This window comes from Nerophis ophidion, linkage group LG15, assembly GCF_033978795.1.
Source record: "Nerophis ophidion isolate RoL-2023_Sa linkage group LG15, RoL_Noph_v1.0, whole genome shotgun sequence".
Classification (NCBI taxonomy): Eukaryota; Metazoa; Chordata; class Actinopteri; order Syngnathiformes; family Syngnathidae; genus Nerophis; species Nerophis ophidion.
Genome location: NC_084625.1, coordinates 22,053,496 through 22,074,586, shown reverse-complemented (window position 1 = coordinate 22,074,586; position 21,091 = coordinate 22,053,496). Strand labels below are relative to the sequence as shown.

The 21,091-nt window shown below is 40.4% G+C and overlaps 1 protein-coding gene across 3 annotated transcripts in view; it reads left to right on the top strand.

Moving 5' to 3' along the window:
• The first annotated feature begins 2,569 nt into the window (after positions 1-2,569).
• The window catches only part of zbtb14 (zinc finger and BTB domain containing 14), a 24,647-nt gene continuing 6,125 nt past the window's right edge, over positions 2,570-21,091 (top strand). The window contains exons 1-8 of one of the 3 annotated variants that reach the window (XM_061921794.1): positions 2,570-2,782; positions 10,818-11,006; positions 11,075-11,245; positions 11,401-11,496; positions 11,573-11,716; positions 20,222-20,466; positions 20,529-20,614; positions 20,688-20,827. In XM_061921794.1, coding sequence (XP_061777778.1) covers positions 10,818-11,006; positions 11,075-11,245; positions 11,401-11,496; positions 11,573-11,716; positions 20,222-20,466; positions 20,529-20,614; positions 20,688-20,827 — 1,071 coding nt within the window. In that variant the 5' untranslated portion in view covers positions 2,570-2,782. Of the gene's footprint in view, positions 2,783-2,870; positions 3,231-6,862; positions 7,882-10,817; positions 11,007-11,074; positions 11,246-11,400; positions 11,497-11,572; positions 11,717-20,221; positions 20,467-20,528; positions 20,615-20,687; positions 20,828-21,091 lie in introns of those variants that run through there. The other 2 variants (XM_061921795.1, XM_061921793.1) reach the window with 2 other exon arrangements.

Genomic DNA, 21,091 nt, shown 5'->3' with positions numbered 1-21,091 from the left:
TTTAAAAATATTTGGCTTTTATGGCTCTCTCAGCCAAAAAAGTTCCTGACCCCTGCACTGGGGCCAATTTAGTGTTGACAATCAACCTATCCCCAGCTACTAATAAATACTCACCAAGTACCACCTCATAAAATCTTGGCTCTCCAAGTACCACCATTATGACCCACATTAAAATTCAATAGCATAATATGCCTAAGTATTCATTAAAAACAAGGGAGAGGTGTAAATGGAATATGAAAAAAATATGTGTTGAACGCTTGCCTCAGCCGCAGGTAGTTGCTGTTCCTCTTGCTGAAACGCTGCACTGAGTTGCAGGACGTAGAGACGATTAGGAGCACCGAAACAAGCTCACTAGCTATCTTTAGCATCTACAAAGCTTGTTGAGGCTTTCTACTCTGCTGCTAATAATATTTGGTTGATTGCTATTCCATGTAGTGGTACTTTTTTGATTAATTGAAATTTTTACTTGTAGATTGCACAGTACAGTACATATTCCGTACAATTGACCACTAAATGGTAACACCCGAATAAGTTGTTCAACTTTGTTTAAGTCGGGGTCCACGTTAATCAATTCATGGTAGGTACGCCAAAGAATCACTTGATTAAAGTACAGTGTTTTATTTTCTTATTTTCAAACTTTGTATACGAAGGCCCTGGGTTCGATCCTGTGTGTGTACCTTCCGGGTACTCCAGCTTCCTCCCACCTACTATAAATTGATTAACGTGGACCCCGACTCAAACAAGTGGAAAAACTTATTTGGGTGTTACCATTTAGTGGTCAATTGTACAGAATATGTACTGTACTGTGCAATCTACTAATAAAAGTCTCAATCAATCTAAACCTCCAAAGACATACACCCGGGGATCGGTTGATTCACAACCGAATGTGAATGTGAGTGTGAACGTTGTCTATCTGTGTTGGCCCTGCGATGAGGAGGCAACTTGTCCAGGGTGTACACCGCCTTCCGCCCGAATGCAGCTGAGATAGGCTCCAGCACCCCTGCGACTCCAAAAGGGACAAGCAGTAAGTAGGAAATGGATGGATGGACTCTGCTAAACTTGTATTCAACAGTGAGTCAACCTGCTCTTTGTATTAGTCTTAATTTGATGTAGAGGCATCGCGTCTTTCCTTATTTAAAAACCCAGAGATAAATGCTAAATTAGCATTGCTTCAAACGCTGTGATTGTGAGAGATTTACAGTCGTATTTCTAAAAGAGAATTTCACGGTGGAAGAGGGGTTAGTGCGTCTGCCTCACAATACGAAGGTCCAGTAGTTCTGGGTTCAATCCCCGGCTCAGGATCTTTCTGTGTGGAGTTTGCATGTTCTCCCTGTGAATGCGCGGGTTCCCTCCAGGTGCTCTGACTTCCTCCCACCTCCAAAGACATGCACCTGGGGATAGGTTGATTGGTAACACTAAATTGGCCCTAGTGTGTGAATTCTGTCGATCTCTGTTGGCCCTGCGGTGAGGTGGCGACTTGTCTAGGGCAGTGTTTCTCAATTTGGGGTACGCGTACCCCTGGGGGTACTTGAAGGTATGCCAAGGGGTACGTGAGATTTTTTTTAAATATTCTAAAAAATTGCAACAATTCAAAAATCCTTTATAAATATATTTATTGAATAATACTTCAACAAAATATAAATTTAAGTTAATAAACTGTGAAAATAAATGCAACAATGCAATATTCAGTGTTGACAGCTAGCTTTTTGTGGACACGTTCCATAAATATAGATGTTAAAGATTTCTTTTTTGTGAAGAAATGTTTAGAATTAAGTTCACGAATCCAGATGGATCTCTATTCCAATCCCCAAAGAGGGCACTTTAAGTTGATGATCACTTCTATGTGTAGAAATCTTTATTCATAATTAAAATCACTTGTTTATTTTTCAACAAGTTTTTAGTTATTTTTATATCTTTTTTTCCAAATAGTTCAAGAAAGAACACTACAAATGAGCAATATTTTGCACTGTTATACAATTTAATAAATCAGGAACTGATGACATAGTGCTGTATTTTACTTCTTTATCTCTTTTATAACGAAAAATGCTTTGCTCTGAATAGGGGGTACTTGAATTAAAAAAATGTTCGCAGGGGGTACATCACTGAAAAAAGATTGAGGACCACTGGTCTAGGGTGTACGTCGCCTTCCGCCCGATTGTAGCTGAGATAGGTACCAGCGCCCCCCGCGACTCCGAAGGGAATAAGGGGTAAAAAATGGATGGATGGATGGATTTCTAAGACTGTAATCTGTAGGTTTTTATTGTAAAACAACACTTCCCTCCAAAAATAAAAAGTCTAAAGAACATTTGTTTTTCATAATTTTTGCCCATTTACTGTGTTTTATCAACTTTTTCAATTAATGCTGAAGCCGCACCACTAAGCTTGCCTGTGTTCTTGTTATAGTTTTTGGTTTAATAAGTGTAACTTTCAGCAAGTAGTAAACAGACTTTTTAACCAGTACTATACATCATATAATACTCCAGATGACGTCACAGTACTGCAAAGGTACTCAAACTTTATTAACCGGGTCAGAACTGACACCACGTGAACATATCTCCAGGCCAGTGCGCATGCGTGATGAGGGCCCTCTGTCCGGGATCTGTACGTGCCCCCGCAGTGAGCGAGCAAGCGCAAAGCGCGGCCTCAGCCCTGTGCTCGTCCTCGGCAACAACAACAACAAAAACAACAACACAATAACAGCAACAACAAGCGGTCAAAGTGTTCCCGCGCCTACGTTAAGAGAACCGAGCCAAAGAGCCTGCTGACACCGGCTCGTAGTGAGGTAAGAGCCCGCGCCCGCGCCCTCCGCGCTCTACTCGGCGGGGATGGCTGCGCGTTCTCGAGCCGCTCATGGCCGCTCGCTCGCGTGTCCTCTCGTTCGTGTTGCCCGCGTGCCTGTGTCTCGCTCCCGGGATGAGCCCGCGAGCCGGCCGCGCGCAGACGAGTTTGAAACCAACGAGAATGGCGGACGCTTGGAGGAAATCGCCATTTTGTGTCCTGTGGGAGCACCAGGCCGCACGCCCGCCATTTAACTAGACTAACACCAGCCTTATGTCCCTAACAGTCCCGGATTTCTGCCTGGATAAGTCCATTGTGAGCCAGGGCGACACTTTCATGGCCTGCTGTTTGTTCAACGTAATGGCTCGTCATGTCACCCTTACTGAGCTCCTTGGCACTGACGAAGAAGATGCTGTTAACACGAAAAACGTTTACGTTTCCAGTCCGGGCTCGTATGTTCCCTCTTTTACTGAACCTCTTAATGTCCTCTTGGATATTTCTGCTGCGGTTAAATGGTCCTGCTTTGACTTTTAGCCGCTACATGCTAATTGTTAGCTCCTTGCAACTTGCCACTCGTGACGTCACGTGAAGCATACACACACGCTCTGAGGCGCGTGCTCGCGCTCCACATGTTAACGTGGAGGTTGTTTACATTTTAGCATAATTAACCCCACGGTTTTGATATTAAAATCCTAAATACATTTTGTTTTGTTCCTTTGTAATAAAAAAAACAATTTTGTCATTTTAGTCCACAAAAGATAGGATTTTTACCAAATGTTATTAAATGATGTTGATTTAGAACAAAATAGAAAATACTTTATTGATCCCTGGGGGAAATTTAGCACCACAGTTCGCTCACAATAGACAATAATAATAATAAATAATGTATAACATGTATATAATATTTGAATAATATAAATATTTTCTACTTATATTCTACATTTAAGTGCAGTCAAGAAGGACATATGCATTATACAGTCTGATGGCCGTCGGTATGAAGTACCTTTGGACTTTAATAGCAGAATGTCCAAACTTTGTAACGGGGGGCCACATTGGGTGAAAAAAGCAGCCCCCGCAACCCCAAGAGGGATAAGTGGTAGAAATTGATTGAAACTTTTAGTAGTAGATTGCACAGTTCAGTACATGTTCTGTACTATTGACCAGTAAATGGTAACACCCGAAATAGTTTTTCAACTTGTTTAAGTCAGGGTCCACATAAATCAATTCATGGATGGATGGAAAGCAGACATTTATTTTTTTCCCTTTACATGTATTAATACAACAATATGTAAAGCATTATTATATACATATAAATATATTATATATGTGGTATGTACAGGACTGTCTCAGAAAATTACAATATTGTGATAAAGTCCTTTATTTTCTGTAATGCAACTAAAAACATGAAAATGTCATACATTCTGGATTCATTACCCATCAACTGAAATATTGCAAGCCTTTTATTTTATTATTGCTTTTTATGGCATACAGCTTAAGAAAACTAAAAAATCCTATCTCCCAAAATTTGAATTTTTCCTTTAGCTCTATGGAGATGATGATTTATTTTTCCAGCATGATCCGGCAACAGTGCCAAAACCACCAGTAACTGGTGTACTGACCATGACAATACTGTCCTCGATTGGCCTGCCAACTCCCCTGACCTGAACCCCATAGAGAATTTGTGGGGTATTGTGAAGAAGAAGCTGAAAGACACCAGACCAATAATGCAGATGAGGTAAAGGCCGCTATTGAAGCATCCTGGGCATCCATAACACCTCAGCAATGCCACAGGCTGATTGCCTCCATGCCACACCGCATTGATGCAGTAATCCATGCTAAAGGATTTCCAACCAAGTGCATTAATTGACATTTTCAAATGTTTGATTTTGTTTTGGTTAGGGGTGGGCAAATTAGTGCGTTAATTACGAGTTAACTCATCAATCTATTAACGCCGACAATTATTTCATCGCACATTTGCGTATGTTATTTACATGCTTTTATTTTGTTAACGCCTTTTCTTAACAAGATGGCGTCGCCCGGATAAGCTTCGGCTCCGAGGGGCTCTTGGTAAAGATGGAACATTTGGGAAAAATACCGGACAATTCTGCAAATTTCATGGCTGGCTTACAGCGTGGTCACTCCGGGATCATTTACGACCGCCAGACAATTCTGAATGTGGATAGATCGGGCCGTTTTGGACTGAATGACGCTTGCTTGCTAGACCGGCTAGCAAGCATGGGAATACTTTGCCGGCTACATCCAGCGGCCTGTGAAGCAGCGGAGTATATGTGTTGTCTGTCTATTTATGAATAATGCAGACGAGGAGTGTTGGCTGAATTCTTAACGTTTACTTTCAGAGCGTGCATATCACAACATACAAGATGCCGTCATGGCGACACAACCTATACCGGGCTACCGCGCATGCTCGTCACTCCTGTTGCATGCTGGGTAGAGTAGTTATTTTTTCCCCTGGCTCATAACATCACAATATAGTACCATATATATGATGCGTTCAGTTTATCAAAGCACCAAGCAAACAATCGGAAAATTCCCATCATATCAATTCCTAGATATGGTCATAATTATTCTAAGTGCACTACGCAGAATAAACACAACATTATTAATATTGCTACCGCGGATAATTTGATCAAAAATTCCTTAAAACAGCCCACTACCTATAATAAAGGTTTTTTAAACATAAGATCCCCGATAAAAAACAATGTTTCTGCTGTTACCTCAGAAATTGCCTGTTCAGATGTTATGATTGTGGTTCAGAGATTTGTATGTAGATTATATTTATTTTCCATAACAAACAGGATAACTTAAATACCCTGGCAGTGGCAATAAGCTTAAATGTTTGTATTTACATTTTTTTAGTTGATTTTCATAAAATATGCTATTTAACTGCTACTGTTTAACAAGGACTGATTTAAATTGTGTTTGCACAACAAATGTTTTGGCGCTTTTGTTCATGTGTGAGAATATTCCAATAAAGGTGCACTACACACTACTTTTGAATTCATTATTGGGCTTTGCGTATAAAATGCAGTTAATCGCGATTAATTGGACAAATAGTGCGATTAACTTTGATTAAAATTTTCAATTGTTGCCCAGCCCTAGTTTTGGTGTTATAAATCTTTTTTTTTTTTTACTTGATCTGAGGAAATATTCTAATTTTTTGAGATAGGATTTTTGAGTTTTCTTAAGCTGTATGCCATAATCAGCGATATTAAAATAATAAAAGGCTTGCAATATTTCAGTTGGTGTGTAATGAATCCAGAATGTATGACATTTTCATGTTTTTAGTTGCATTACAGAAAATAAAGGACTTTATCACAATATTCAAATTTTCTGAGACAGTCCTGTACACCCACACATAATGTATATACACTATACCAGTGGTTCTCAAATGGGGGTACGCGTACCCCTGGGGGTACTTGAAGGTATGCCAAGGGGTACGTGAGATTTTTTTTAAATATTCTAAACAATTGAAAAATCCTTTATAAATATATTTATTGAGTAACACTTCAGCAAAATATGAATGTATGTTCATAAACTGTGAAAAGAAATGCAACAATGCAATATTCAGTGTTGACAGCTAGATTTTGTATGGACATGTTCCATAAATATAGATATTAAATATTTCTCTTTTTGTGAAGAAATGTTTAGAATTAAGTTCATGAATCCAGATGGATCTCTATTACAATTCCCAAAGAGGGCCTTTTAAGTTGATGATTACTTCTATGTGTAGAAATCTTTATTTATAATTGAATCACTTGTTTATTTTTCAAGAAGTTTTTAGTTATTTTTATATCTTTTTTTCCAAATAGTTCAAGAATGACCACTAAAAATGAGCAATATTTTGCACTTTTACACAATTTAATAAATTAGAAACTGATGACATAGTGCTGTATTTCACTTCATTATCTCTTTTTTTTTCAAGCAAAAATGCTTGGCTGTGATTAGGGGGTACTTGAATTAAAAAAATCTTCACAGGGGGTACATCACTGAAAAAAGGTTGAGAATCACTTTTGTGCTTTTCCCTTTTGTGGTCGCGGGGTGGGGGTGCTGGAGCCTATCTCAGCGGCATTCGGGCGGAAGGTGGGGTACCCCCTGGACAAGTCGCTACCTCATCACAGGGCCAACACAGATAGACAACATTCACACAATAGGACCAATTTAGTGTTGCCAATCAGCCTATCCCCAGGTGCATGTCTTTGGAAGTGGGAGAAAGCGGGAGTACCCGGAGGGAACCCACACAGTCACGAGGAGAATATGTAAACTCCACACAAAAAGATCCAGAGCCCGGGATTGAACCCAGGACTACTCAGGACCTTCGTATTGTGAGGCACATGTAGTAACACCTGTACCACCGTGCTGCCCACTATACAATATCAGTGTAGATATATATTAAATATAAAAGTAATCTAATTAGATAAAGCATCTAAATATATTTGATACTGAAATCATTACACTAACTTCAGTTTTAGGGCAAAACCTATGTTTTTTATTTTATATTTATTCCAACTCCAGTGCGCTCGTGCTGATCGATTTTACACGAAATCGGCGATCACAGTGATTTAATTCTGCATATTAATTTCATAGCAAACTGAAAAAGGAAGTTTGCCAAACATTTAAAAATACAGTTAAACCTGTGGTAAAACCCATATGGATGGATACACACGAATACACACATTACAACACTTTTTTTCTGCCAGACAGCAGAGCGTTGATTGTAACATCAAACATTTGTGCCGAAATAAAGAATGTAGGATTCACAATATTATCAGCAAATGATAAGACTCACTTCAGTTTGCATTGATTTGAGCCAGCTATAGCCGACAGACTGAAAAACAACACCTAACTGTTATTAACCCAGCATCAGACTGAGACGACACTACAATATGAAACTTGAACGACGAAACATTAAATGCTCAGAGAGTATGTGAACCTCTACATACAAAGATAACACACAAATCCACACAGACATAAACACACGGAACCCCAAAAGAGAATAGACAAGTTGTTGCCCACAAGTTTCTGGACAAGTTCCTGGCAGCTACCATCCCTCCTGATGACGCTGAAAGAAGAAGAAGAACCATGGTACCTTGTTTACTCATGTGGTGACCTCTTTTTAAGTTTTGTAATCAATCAGAAATATCAAACAGCTAAAATGCATTAAACATGTCAAAGTGTGGAGAGAGTGTTTTTCACATCAGGCTTGGTAGTGGATTTAAATGGGTGTCATTTTAAATTGTGTATACTGCTTGGAAATTTTTTTAATTCAGTCAGCAGGTTGTGTGTTATGTGAGACCACGTGTTTTAATTTTCTGTGTTGGATATAGTTTATTCGTAACCTGACTCTTGCCAGATCCTTGTAGATCGCTGAGCTCCACACAAGGATCTGGGACTTCTCAATAGGAGATTTATTTCAGAAGGCGGGGCCTTGTAAAACAAAATCATTGTATGTGATTAGGTAAAACACTTGTCCGTTATCTTGAATGACGTGCTACTTCAACAACTCACATCAAAATCAAGCCGTGACGCAGATAGATAGATAGTACTTTATTGATTTCTTCAGGAAAGTTCCCTCAGTAAAATTAAAATGAGAGCGACGCTGGGAAACAATTATAACGACTGGGTTCTGCACTCGTCCCATTTCCTTCACCACCAGTGGAGCGATTTGGTAAATCAAGGTTTTGCCAAACCCGGTCGGAAGAAAAGCTAAACCATCCTTGCCATCAATAAATGCCTTCAAAACCGTTCCCTGTTCATCTTTTCAAGAATAATAAGGGATAGATTCGACAAAACAGTTGCAATGGCAGAATCAATGTCAGCACACGACTCCTCTCTGTGTGCCGCCATTGTTGTTTGAATCAAACAGTCGCTTCGGCGCCACGTCACATCTATGAAATCCCGCCCGGCGATCCTGATTGGTTAATTATTTTTTGCTATCTTGGGGTGGAATGGCGTAGTGGGTAGAGCAGCCATGCCAGAAACCTGAGGGTTGCAGGTTCGCTTCCCACCTATTAACATCCAAATCGCTGCCGTTGTGTCCTTGGGCAGGACACTTCACCCTCGCCCCCGGTGCCGCTCACACTGGTGAATGAATGATGAATGAATGATTGGTGGTGGTCGGAGGGGCCGTAGGCGCAAACTGGCAGCCACGCTTCCGTCAGTCTACCCCAGGGCAGCTGTGGCTACAGATGTAGCTTACCACCACCAGGTGTGAATGAATGATGGGTTCCCACTTCTCTGTGCGCGCTTTGAGTATCTAATAATAGAAAAGCGCGATATAAATTAATCCATTATTATTATTATTATCTTGAAGGAGTTTGCGTTTCCATTGATCCCACATCCCTGTGTCGAGCTCAGCGAACTTGAAGAATCTGGCGAGAGTCAGGTTATTTTTTTTTGTAACACCAGTGGGAATGGGTGTTTGAATTGTTTCACAAAAAGGAATACAAATTTTTAAAACCTCAGAGTAAAACTGAGTCATTTACCAACTTTACAATAATTTCCCACAAAATGGCGACCTGTTTACAGTGACTGCATTTTAGGACAATTGAAAGTATCCACGAGACATTGTGGGCCAGACTTCTTATTAAACTTGTGAGGTCTCTTGGGCCACGCTGTAGATGCCGGCGGGCCGCACTTGGCCACGAGCTGTAGTTTGGACACCCCTGATTAATAGAAATAGAGATACACACACTTTAATCAGAGTAGCTTTCTATAACCCAAACTTTTGTATGTCATGCATTTTCTATTTATCTTGGCTCTTTGGGATCCAATAACTATAAAAACAAAAACATGATGAAAATTTTGGTTGTTTTCAGCCATTTTGATTCTAACACAATGTGTTATTGTGTTATACTCTGTCTCCACCACTCATTAGAAGCATAATGTCCACGTAAGTGGAAACCAGGGTCTTGTAGAGCGAAATGTTGTATTGTGGTCTATACAGAGTTGGGGTTAATGTTGCTGGAGTTTAGATGTGTTCACCTATGATATTTGCAGTTGACGCCATGTTCTTCTTTACTTGGCAAACCTAATTGAAATTTAAGCAATTGGGCTTATGCTGGTTGTAGTCAAGTATTGCACACCATTAATTCTAAATCAGGGGTGTCAAACTCCTTTTCATTCGGGGCCACATTATAATGACTGCTCTCAGACGGCCATTTGTAACAGTGAATAATATCCATCAGAATAGTTTTAATACCATTTTTTGAGAACGGGTTCACAAACTAGGAATTTTTCTTGGTACAATCATGCAACATAAAACACAGATCCAAATCCAAAAATCACAATCCAAAGAGGTTCATTAGGCCTTCAAAAAATTATGCAATTTGTTATTCTGATATCTAGACCGGTGTGTTTACTTCCGTACCTGACGGTTTCTTCCTCAGAGGTTGTCACGTGACAGCCTCTGACAATTTGACCGTCAGATACGAAAGTAAAAACACAAGTCTGGATATAACAAAAACTAATTTTAGTGAATAATATATGAATTTCAATGTATAATCACCTCATAATATCATTACACAATTACTGATGCATTAAAAATTTTGGATGAATTAAATATTTCTTTCTATTTTGACATATTTTTTGAGGAAATATAATGTACTGTTTTTGTATAATCAGATAACATTAAAGTTTAAAAGACATTTAATTAAATGCAGTCCATGCAATTTTTATGTCACAAAAACAAATACGTTCAGTGAGAAATATTTACATACATTATGTCTAGGCTTTCCCGGGCCAAATAAAATGATGTGGCAGGCCAGATCTGGCCCACAGGCCATGACTTTGACACATGTTCTGAATGACCAAATATTATGTCCATCCCTTCTTTTCTTTCAACTTTTATTTCAAATGTAACCACAAAGGAAATTAAATCAAGATTATAAACCCAGTAAATTCAAATGTGTTATTTAATAATAATATTCATACAAAATGACCTATATTGTAATTGTATGCATGTTCCATATAAACTAAAACCATTACCTTAGTGGATCTCTGTTATGTGCATGTGAGTCCAGATGGCAGAGACGGTGAAGTACGTAGACGACGAGCACAAGAACATTTTTCTCAAATTGCTGAACGAGCAGCGGCTAGAAGGCGACCACTGCGACATCGCCGTGGTGGTCGAAGACGTCAAGTTCCGCGCTCACCGCTGCGTTCTGGCGGCCTGCTCCAACTACTTCAAGAAACTCTTCAAGAAACACGAGGTGCTTTGACGACACGCGCGTCCGATTGGAATAGAAACTTGTACTTAATGTGTGTCTTGTTTGTGCAGGTGGATAACTCGTCTGTGATCGAGATCGACTTTATCCGCTCTGACATCTTTGAGGAGGTGTTGAATTACATGTACACAGCCAAGATCTCCATCAAGAAGAGAGACATCAACCTGATGATGTCATCGGGACAAATCCTCGGCATCCGTTTCCTGGACAAGCTCTGCTCGCAGGTACGTGTGTGGCTTAATAGCTGATTTTTTCTGCGTAAGCTGGGGAAGAGATCACATGACCAACATGTGATTACAAGAGAAATGAGTGATGTCATGGAAAATAACCTTAGGGGATGCCGCAGTAGCAATTTTCAAACGGATATTTGTTCCTGCAGAAACGGGACATGTCGTCTGAGGATAAAGACAAGTTTCCTTTCGACATTGTAAAGATGGCGCTGCCCCCTGAGGCACAACTAGCTGCTGAGGCAGAGGTACTGTATGGCAAGTACCAACGTTTTGCTTCAATACTGTAATTTTACTGCAATTTTTCATGAATGGCTTGTGCAGGGGCTCGGGGAGCATGAGGACCCGCATGCCGCGGATGACCTCGTTGGGGCTGCGGCCAATCAGGACCTAGATAAGTCTCCCAATGCGGCGCTTCGTGTTCAGGAGGCCATTTTGAAAGAGCTGGTCAATGAGGATGTACACAAGGTACACACACTTAAAACTTTGAAGCACACAAGTCCATTAGAGGCAGGTGGAGTTTTAGTAAGAGTGTCTTTTATCCATGCTTGAACCATACCCAAACCTCCAGCGAGGTGGCAGCAGTGCTCAAATTAATCAATAGACTGACCAGGAAATATGACAAAGTACACAAAACCCTTAATAGATAGGTAATAAGGATATATAATATTCTCAATCAGGGGCATAGCAATAAATTCTGAAAATTCATACACAAGACTTCTAAGGGGCCACCCCATGCACACACACTTGATATGTTTACATACACTAAAAACATTTATTATTGCGAAGATTTAGTTAAAACTATCTTTTTAAAACACATGTTAAATGTTAACTTTAGGTTTTTAACTTTTTAAAGACGACATAACAGAAATAAAGATAGTGTATAGAACAGGGGTCGGGAACCTTTTTGGTTGAGAAAGCCATACAAGCCAAATATTTTAAAAAGTATTTCCGTGAGAGCCATATAATACTTTTTTTTAAGACTGAATACAACTAAATGCATGCATTTTTATGTAAGACCAATATTTTTAGAGTATAAATAAGTCTCTTGTTCCTTTTAATAACATTGTTATTCTGAAGCTAACCAACAATAAATAAATACTTCTTACCATTAATGCGACTTCTTGAACAGGAGCGGTAGAAAACGGATGGATGGATTAAAATGCATGAGAATGTTTTATATTTTGAACGTTATTTTTGACACTGTCATTACCAGCGGAATTATTCATTACTTACCGTGTTAAGCAATGTCAGCTAAGATTTATCCGAGAGCCAGGTGCAGTCATCAAAAGAGCCACATCTGGCTCTAGAGCCATAGGTTCCCTACCCCTGGTATAGAACATATCTGGTTTTGTTTAAACAAAAAAAATGTTTCAACAACTTTATAATAAAGGGGCCAAAATATACATTAAAATAAACCTGTCAATATTCACTTAAATATAAATTGGTCACGTTTTCCTTTACTTCAGAATTTTAAATAGGGATTAGCTGATACACATTGGATTATACCAAAAAAAACAAGTGACGTCTCTGTTTTAAAGTTTTAACGAGAGTCTTTGAACTCACCACAGTTAAAGTGCATCAGGAAAGTTTTCACAGCGCTTCACTTTTTCACTTTTTCCGCATTTGTTGTGTTACAGCCTTATTCCAAAATGAAATAAATAATTTTTTTCTTGTCAGACAATACCCCATCATGAAAATGTGAAAAACATTTTTTTTTTATGTTTCAAATTTATTTAAAAAAACAAAATCATCTACATAAGTATCCACAGCCTTTGCTCAATACATGATGCACCTTTTGCAGAAATTACAATCTTTCTGAATACGATGCCACAAGCTCGGCACGCCTATCTTTGGGCAATTTCGTCCATTCCTCTTTGCAGCACCTTTTCGAGGTCCATCATGTTGGATGGGAAGTGTGGGTTTTTGTCCAGGATGTCTCTGTACATTGCTGCATTCATTTTAGTCGAGTCAGAAAGGCGACCAAGAACCGATGGTCACTCTGTCAGAGCTACAGCATTCCTCTGTGGAGAGAAGAGAACCTTCCAGAAGGACAAACATATCTACAATATTCCACCAATAAGGCCTGTAAAATAGATTGGCCAGAAGGAAACCATTTGTTAGTAAAAATGTTTGACAAAATGCACCTGAAAGACTCTCAGGAGAAAAAATATCTGGTGTGATGAGACAACAATTGAAGACATTGGCATAAATTCCAGACGTCATTTTTGGAGGAAACAGGCACCGCTCATCACCAGGCCAATACAATCCCTCCAGTGAAGCGTGATGGAGGCCGCATCATGCTGCGGGGATGTTTATCAGCTTCAGGAACTGGGAGACTAGTCAGGATGGAGCGAAATATGCATGCAGCAATGTACAGAAACATCCTGGATTAGGACCAACGCTTCACATCTAAACTGATGGAGCCTGAGAGGTGGTGCAAAGAGGAATGAGTAAAACTGCCCAGAGATAGGTGTGCCAAACTTTTGGTAATGTATTCAAAAAGACTTGAGGCTGTAATTGCTGTCAACAAAGTATTGAGAAAAAGCTGTGATTACTTCGCATTGTGATTTTGAAGTTTTTTATTTTTAATACATTTGAAAAATATTTAAAAAAAAAAAACTTGTCATATTGTCCTTATCAATCAAAGTTTACTTATATAGCCCTTAATCACAAATGTCTCAAAGGGCTGCACAAACCACAATAATATCCTTGGCTCCGATCCGACATCAGGGCAAGAAAAAACTCAACGGAATGGGAACAACGAGAAACCTTGGTAGGGACAATAGATGTGGTGATCTCCCCCTGGGTGACCAGTGCAATGGATGCCGAGTGGATACGGTTAATAATGTGAGAGTCCCGTCCATAGTGTGGTCAGCAGGGGATCCTGTTGCATGTTTACACGTCGGGGCGCAGAGACGTCACCGACGGATGCATAAGGAGTGGTCACCCCGGGTCCCGACTTCGTGTGAACGTCCAGTCCATTGGGAGACAAGTAGGGGATGATCTTCAACGTAGACAAGTCAGCAGCGCAGAGACGCCACCAACTGATGCAAATAGGAATGGTCCATCCTGGGTCTCGTCTTTGAACAGCTAGCGAACTGTGGAGACTTATCTGTGGTCATCTCATAACCTCTCCAGGCAGGAGAGGGGAGCAGAGCAGAAAAAAGAGACAGCAGATCAACTGGTCTAAAAGGGGGGGTCTATTAAAAGGCTGGAGTATACTAATGAATTTTAAGATGGGACTTAAATGCTTCTACTGAGGTAGCATCCCTAACTGTTACTGGTAGGGCATTCCAGAGTACGGGAGCCTGAATAGAAAACGCTCTAAAGCCTGGAGACATTTTTTGGACTCTGGGAATCCCTAATAAGCCGCAGTTCTTTGAACGCAGATTTCTTGCCGGGACATATGGTACAATACAATGGGCAAGATAGGATGGAGCTAGACCGTGTAGTATTTTATACATAAGTAGCAAAACCTTAAAGTTGCATCTTAATGTAAGTGCACAAGAAGCCAGTACAGGTGAGCCAGTTTAGGCGTAATATGATCAAACTTTCTTGTTCTTGTTAAAGGTATAGCAGCCACATTTTCTACCAACTGTTATCTTTTAATGCTAGACATAGGGAGGCTCGAAAATTATACAATACAGTAATTAAGGCGAGACGTAACGAACACATGAATAATGATCTCAGCGTCGCTCGTGGACAAAATGGGACACATTTTTGCGATATTATGGAGATGAAACATTGCTAAATGTTAAGGTGATATTAACAGGACTAGCAGGACTGATAATTAGTATTTCCATTTTCTTAGCGTTAAAATGCAAAAATCTGCTTGCTAGACATCCATTGTTTAATTTCATTTAGAGACGCCTCCAGGTGACTCCAATCTGACGTGTTGGTCATCTTTAGAGACATGCAGATTTGGGTGTTTTCAGCATAACAGTGAAAGCTAACACTGTATTTGCTGATTGTATTGTACCATATGTTCCGGCAAAAAATCTGCTTTCAAAGAACTCCGGCTTATTAGTGATTTCCAGAGCCCAAAAAAAGTCTGCGGGCTATAGAGCATTTTCTATTCAGGCTCCAGTACTCTGGAATGCCCTCCCGGTAACAGTTAGAGATGCTACCTCAGTAGAAGCATTTAAGTCCCATCTTAAAACTCATTTGTATACTTTAGCCTTTAAATAGACCCCCTTTTAGACCAGTTGATGTGCCGTTTCTTTTCTTTTCTGCTCTGCCCCCCTCTCCCTCGTGGAGGTGGGGTCACAGGTTCGGTAGCCACGGATGAAGTGCTGGCTGTCCAAAGTCGGGACACGTGGTAGACCGCTCGCCTGTGCATCGGTTGGGGACGTCTGTGTGCTGCTGACTTGTCTCAGCTTAGGATGGTCTCCTGCTGGCCCCACTATGGACTGGACTCTCACTATTATGATAGATCCACTATGGACTGGACTCTCACAATATTATGCTAGATCCACTCGATGTCCATTGCACCGGTTGTCTTAAGGGTGTGTGTGTGGAGGGTTACCACATCTGCGGTCCTCTCCAAGGTTTCTCATTGTCCCATCGGGTTGAGTTTTTCCTTGCCCTGATGTGGGATCTGAACCGAGGATGTCGTTGTGGCTTGTGCAGCCCTTTGAGACACTTGTGATTTAGGGCTATATAAATAAACATTGATTGATTGATTGATGATGTCACCTCACGGCAGCATGTAGATGGTGAGGATTGCAGGGCCAAGAACTGAACCTCAGGTTTAGTCGGCGCCATTTGCGTTCCAGCTATCTACATGATAGTTTAAGAGGTCTGTTTTCTTCTGTAAACCAGGGTTTACGCCTTTTAAGGGCCTTTTTTGGCTTTAGCGGTGATATACTATCAAGGGTGTAGCGCAGGGCATCACTAAAGTTGTTTGTGAAGTGAATTATATAGCGCTTTTTTCTCTAGTGACTCAAAGCGCTTTACATAGTGAAACCCAATATCTCATTTTTACAATTAAACCAGTGTGGGTGGCACTGGGAGCAGGTGGGTAAAGTGTCTTGCCCAAGGACACAACGGCAGTGACTAAGATGGCGGAAGCAGGGATCGAACCTACAACCCTCAAGTTGCTGGCACGGCCGCTCTACCAATCAAGCTATACCGCCCCAACAGAGTTTGTGAGTTTATATCGATAGAGCCCACATTACCGAAGGCAGTAGGCCAGCAAGAGTCGTAGTTGTGACAACATCAATGTTGCTGGTGCTAAAGCATTGGGTATTAGTAGCCTGTTGACAATGAGTCAGAACTTCAGATTTTATAAGGTAATGATCGGACATTACTTTAGTGTACAGGAGTATCATAACTTAGGAGATGGTGACACCCCGGACAATAACTAGGTCCATCGTATTACCATTGTGATGCGTGGATTCATTTATTATTTGTGTAAGACCACTGCTATCAATTTTAGTCTGGAGCGCCACGCAGGGAGGACCTGACGGTGTATTCATATGGATATTAAAATCATTCATTATAATTATATTATCTGCGTGCGTCACTCAATCAGCGACAAACTTTGAAAATTCACTCATAAGGTCTGAATAGGGCCCAGGGGGACGATAGATGACAGCCAGATTGAGAGGTATCAGTGTGACAGACATACTAGTAAGCACCTGAATTGATTTATATTTATTACTTCGGTTAGGTGTAAGGTTAAGATTTTCATGGGATATTGCGACCCCTCTACCCTTTTTAAGGGGAGGGGCAATATGTGCACTTGTATAGTTAGGAGATGCCCCATTAAGCAGGAAAAATTAAACTGGTTATAGCCAAGTTTCACTGACACTAGTGACGTTAATTTTGTTGTCTCTAATGACCTCATTAACTAATAACTTTTTGGGAGACAATGATCTGATGTTTAAAAAGCCCATATTATAGGTGGTGTGCTGTTTTGAGGGATTTTTGTTAATTCGTACTGATATTATTACCGCTGCGTTTATTTTGTCTAGTGCACCTTAAATAATTTTGATCATATTTTGGAATTAATATGATGGATATCTTGAGATCTTACTTGCTATTCCTTGGTGAATGTAGGCGTGTAGTCCTCAACTGAGACACCATACCATGTTTGCAAGAAAGCTGAGTTTGTTCCATACACGACTCCCCTCAGCCATCTCCTATTCAACACACAAGAGATAACTTGGCTAACATTAGCAGGTCTGGCGATGCACCTCACATGACCTACGGTGGTCTAGGATGGACAAACAAGACAATTCTCACAACACACCACAACTCTAATACGCTGACATTTCCACAGTAAATGAATAAAACTTTTCGTCAGTTGCCTGACACTTTATACATAACTTGCTATCTACTGTACCAATTTTAAACAACGTTGAGGGTGTAAAATACAATCTATTAAAAATGTGTATTTGACTCATCTTATTTTTAATGCACCTAAAGGATGCAAATAACATAATATGATGTGCCTATTTATTTTTTAAAGGAATAGTAAATGCAGATGTAAATACTGCACAATATAAAGTTGTTTATGGGTGTGTTTACTATCCGTACTTTGTTTGCTATATCATTGCAAATACTTTCAAAATGTGCTGTTAATTCTTACTGTACTTACTGTCACCGAGTTTTAAGCAAATTAATGCCCTGCAGTTGAGTAAAATGTTAAAAAAATGTGCTTTGATTAGCTTCTGACAACAAAATTGCACTTGTGTCTAAATATAGGGTATTTTTCTCAGCACAGTTTAAATATGCAAGCGAGTAATAACCTGTGATTAATCATGATTAATCACATCTAAAGAGTGTGAATAATCCGATTAAAAATAATCCCTTGACAGCCCTGATATATGCATACATATACATACATGTATATATATATATATATATATATATATATTTATGCGTGTATGTATACGTATATATGTATATGTGTGTGTATATATATATGTGTGTGTGTGTGTATATATATATGGAAATTTATGTATGTATGTAATTATATATATATTTATGTATATGTGTATAAATATGTGTATGTATATATATATATATATATATATATATGTGTGTATGTATATATATAAATGTATATGTGTATAAATATGTATATGTATGTATGTGTGTATGTATATGTATATATATATATATATATAATATATATATATAATATATATATATATATATATATGTATGTCTTGATTGGATTATCCAGAGAATAGTGCTCGATACCGTGGTAGAGCGCAATATGTATGTGTGGGAAAAATCACAAGACTACTTCATCTCTACAGAACTGTTTCATGAGGGGTTTCCTCAATCATCAGGAGATTTTAATGGAAGCATTCACATACAATCGTTTATATAGGGCACAGATTGGGTGGGTACAGGCAGGCGTAGGGGCGTGGTGATTGGTTCATGTGTTACCTAGGAGGTGTTTCCGTCTGGGACGGCATGTTGATATGATTTCACTGCGCTTGTTAAGGGATGACAGGTCTGGATGATATATAATAAACAGTTTCTCTTTTAAGCATAGGTTGCATCTTTTATTACTACTGTTGTAAGGTGTGCTGGATGCAAGAATTTGCTATGTTATTGAATATTCAACATTATTGTCTTTGAGGTTCCAAATGTGCTTCCTGAGTTCTGTAGAATTCCGCAAGGTCTGTATTCTAAAGGAGGCCTTGTGATTATTCCATCTGGCTTTAAACGCTCCTTCGGTTAATCAAAGAGAACGGCCTACGGATCACGATTGAAGCCAACAAGCAAACCGTCAACTTCCTCGACGTCACTTTCAACCTGAGAAATAACAGCTACCAACCATTCACGAAACCCAACACAACACTCCAATACGTGCACCATGACAGCAACCACACACCCACCACCACGAAAAGAATACCTACCGGAATTAATAAAAGGCTATCGATGCTGTCATCTAGCAAAGCTGAATTCGACCAAGCAACCCCCCCGTACCAGAAAGCACTTGATGAAAGCGGATACAACTTCACCCTCACCTATGAACCCACGCCAGGAAACCAACCAAAAAAAGAGCAGAAAACGAAACAACACCATCTGGTACAACCCCCCATTCTGCAAAAACGTCTCAACCAATATCGGCCACAAGTTCCTCACTCTGATCGACAAACACTTCCCCAAAGGCAACACCCTAAGAAAAATATTCAACAAGAACAACATTAAAATGAGCTACGGCTGTATGAATAACATACAACAAATCATTTCAAACCACAACAAAGCAATTGCATAAGGACTGCCTGCCCCCAGACTAAACAACTCTGAAACCAATAAGGAATGTAACTGCTGCAAGAAATGTGATTGCCCTCTCAACGGGGGGTGCTTACAAACATCAGTCGTTTACCAAGCAAAGGTAACACGCAAGGACATTAGCACATCCGACACGTACGTAGGATTAACCGAAGGAGCGTTTAAAGCCAGATGGAATAATCACAAGGCCTCCTTTAGAATACAGACCTTGCAGAATTCTACAGAACTCAGCAAGCACATTTGGAACCTCAAAGACAATAATGTTGAATATTCAATAACATGGCAAATTCTTGCATCCAGCACACCTTACAACAGTAGTAATAAAAGATGCAACCTATGCTTAAAAGAGAAACTGTCTATTATATATCATCCAGACCTGTCATCCCTCAACAAGCGCAGTGAAATCATATCAACATGCCGTCACAGACGGAAACACCTCCTAGGTAACACATGAGCCAATCATCACGCCCCTACGCCTGCCTGTACCCACCCACTCTGTGCCCTATATAAACCATTGTATGTGAATGGTTCCATTAAAATCTCCTGATGATTGAGGGAACCAAAGATTGAACAAAAAAATGTTAAAATAACATTTGACATTATACCCGTAAATGGGGTATACACACGACAAAATTAAACCGTGATGGAAAGCCGAAGTATGTTTAAGGTGGTAAAAGATGGAGAACCTCTGAACAGGACTCAAGTGTCCCCCAGGTGTCCTGCTATGACCAAGACGTGGGGACGGACATGGAGACGGAGCCAAAAGAACTGGGAGCAGAACACCACGCCACCCAGACGCTAACGTTTGCCGACAGCATGGGCGAGGTCAAAGACGAGCAGCCGCCCGGTTGGGCCACAGCGACGGCGGACATGAAGTTTGAGTATCTCCTCTACGGGCACCGAGAGCAGCTGGCGTGCCACGTGTGCGCCAAGACCTTCTTAGACGAGTCCAGACTCAGGTACGGGAAACGTTCGCCGGGGACATTGGCTAAACACGCTAACCAACGTCGGCCATGTTTAGAAAACACGAGAAGCTCCATTCGGCCGATCGTCCTTTTGCGTGTGAGATCTGCTCTAAAGCCTTCACTACCCACGCTCACCTGAAAGGTAAAAACTTGTCATCTAGTTATTTGGTTGTTCTTTTCACCGCCGTGACTCCGCCCTCACCTGTCTGTCCCAGAACACCTGAAGATACACACGGGCTTCAAGCCCTACAGATGTGATGTTTGTGGGAAGTCTTTCATCCGAGCGCCAGACCTGAAAAAACACGAGCGAGTCCACAGCAACGAGCGGCCTTTTGCCTGCCAGATGTGTGAAAAGGTCTGTGTCACTCAACTACAGTATCTGTCTGTCTCTCACCTACAGTATCTGTCTGTCTCTCACCTAAAGTATCCGTCTGTCTCTCACCTATCTGTCTTTCCCCTGTCTGTCACCTGTCTTTCTATCTCTCACCTGTCTGTCTCTCACCCGTCTGTCTCTCTCTCATTTGTCTGTCTCTCTCACACCCGTCTGTCTGTTTCTCACCCTTCTGTCTGTCTCGCACCCGTCTGTCTGTCTCTCACCTGTCTGTGTCTCTCACCTGTC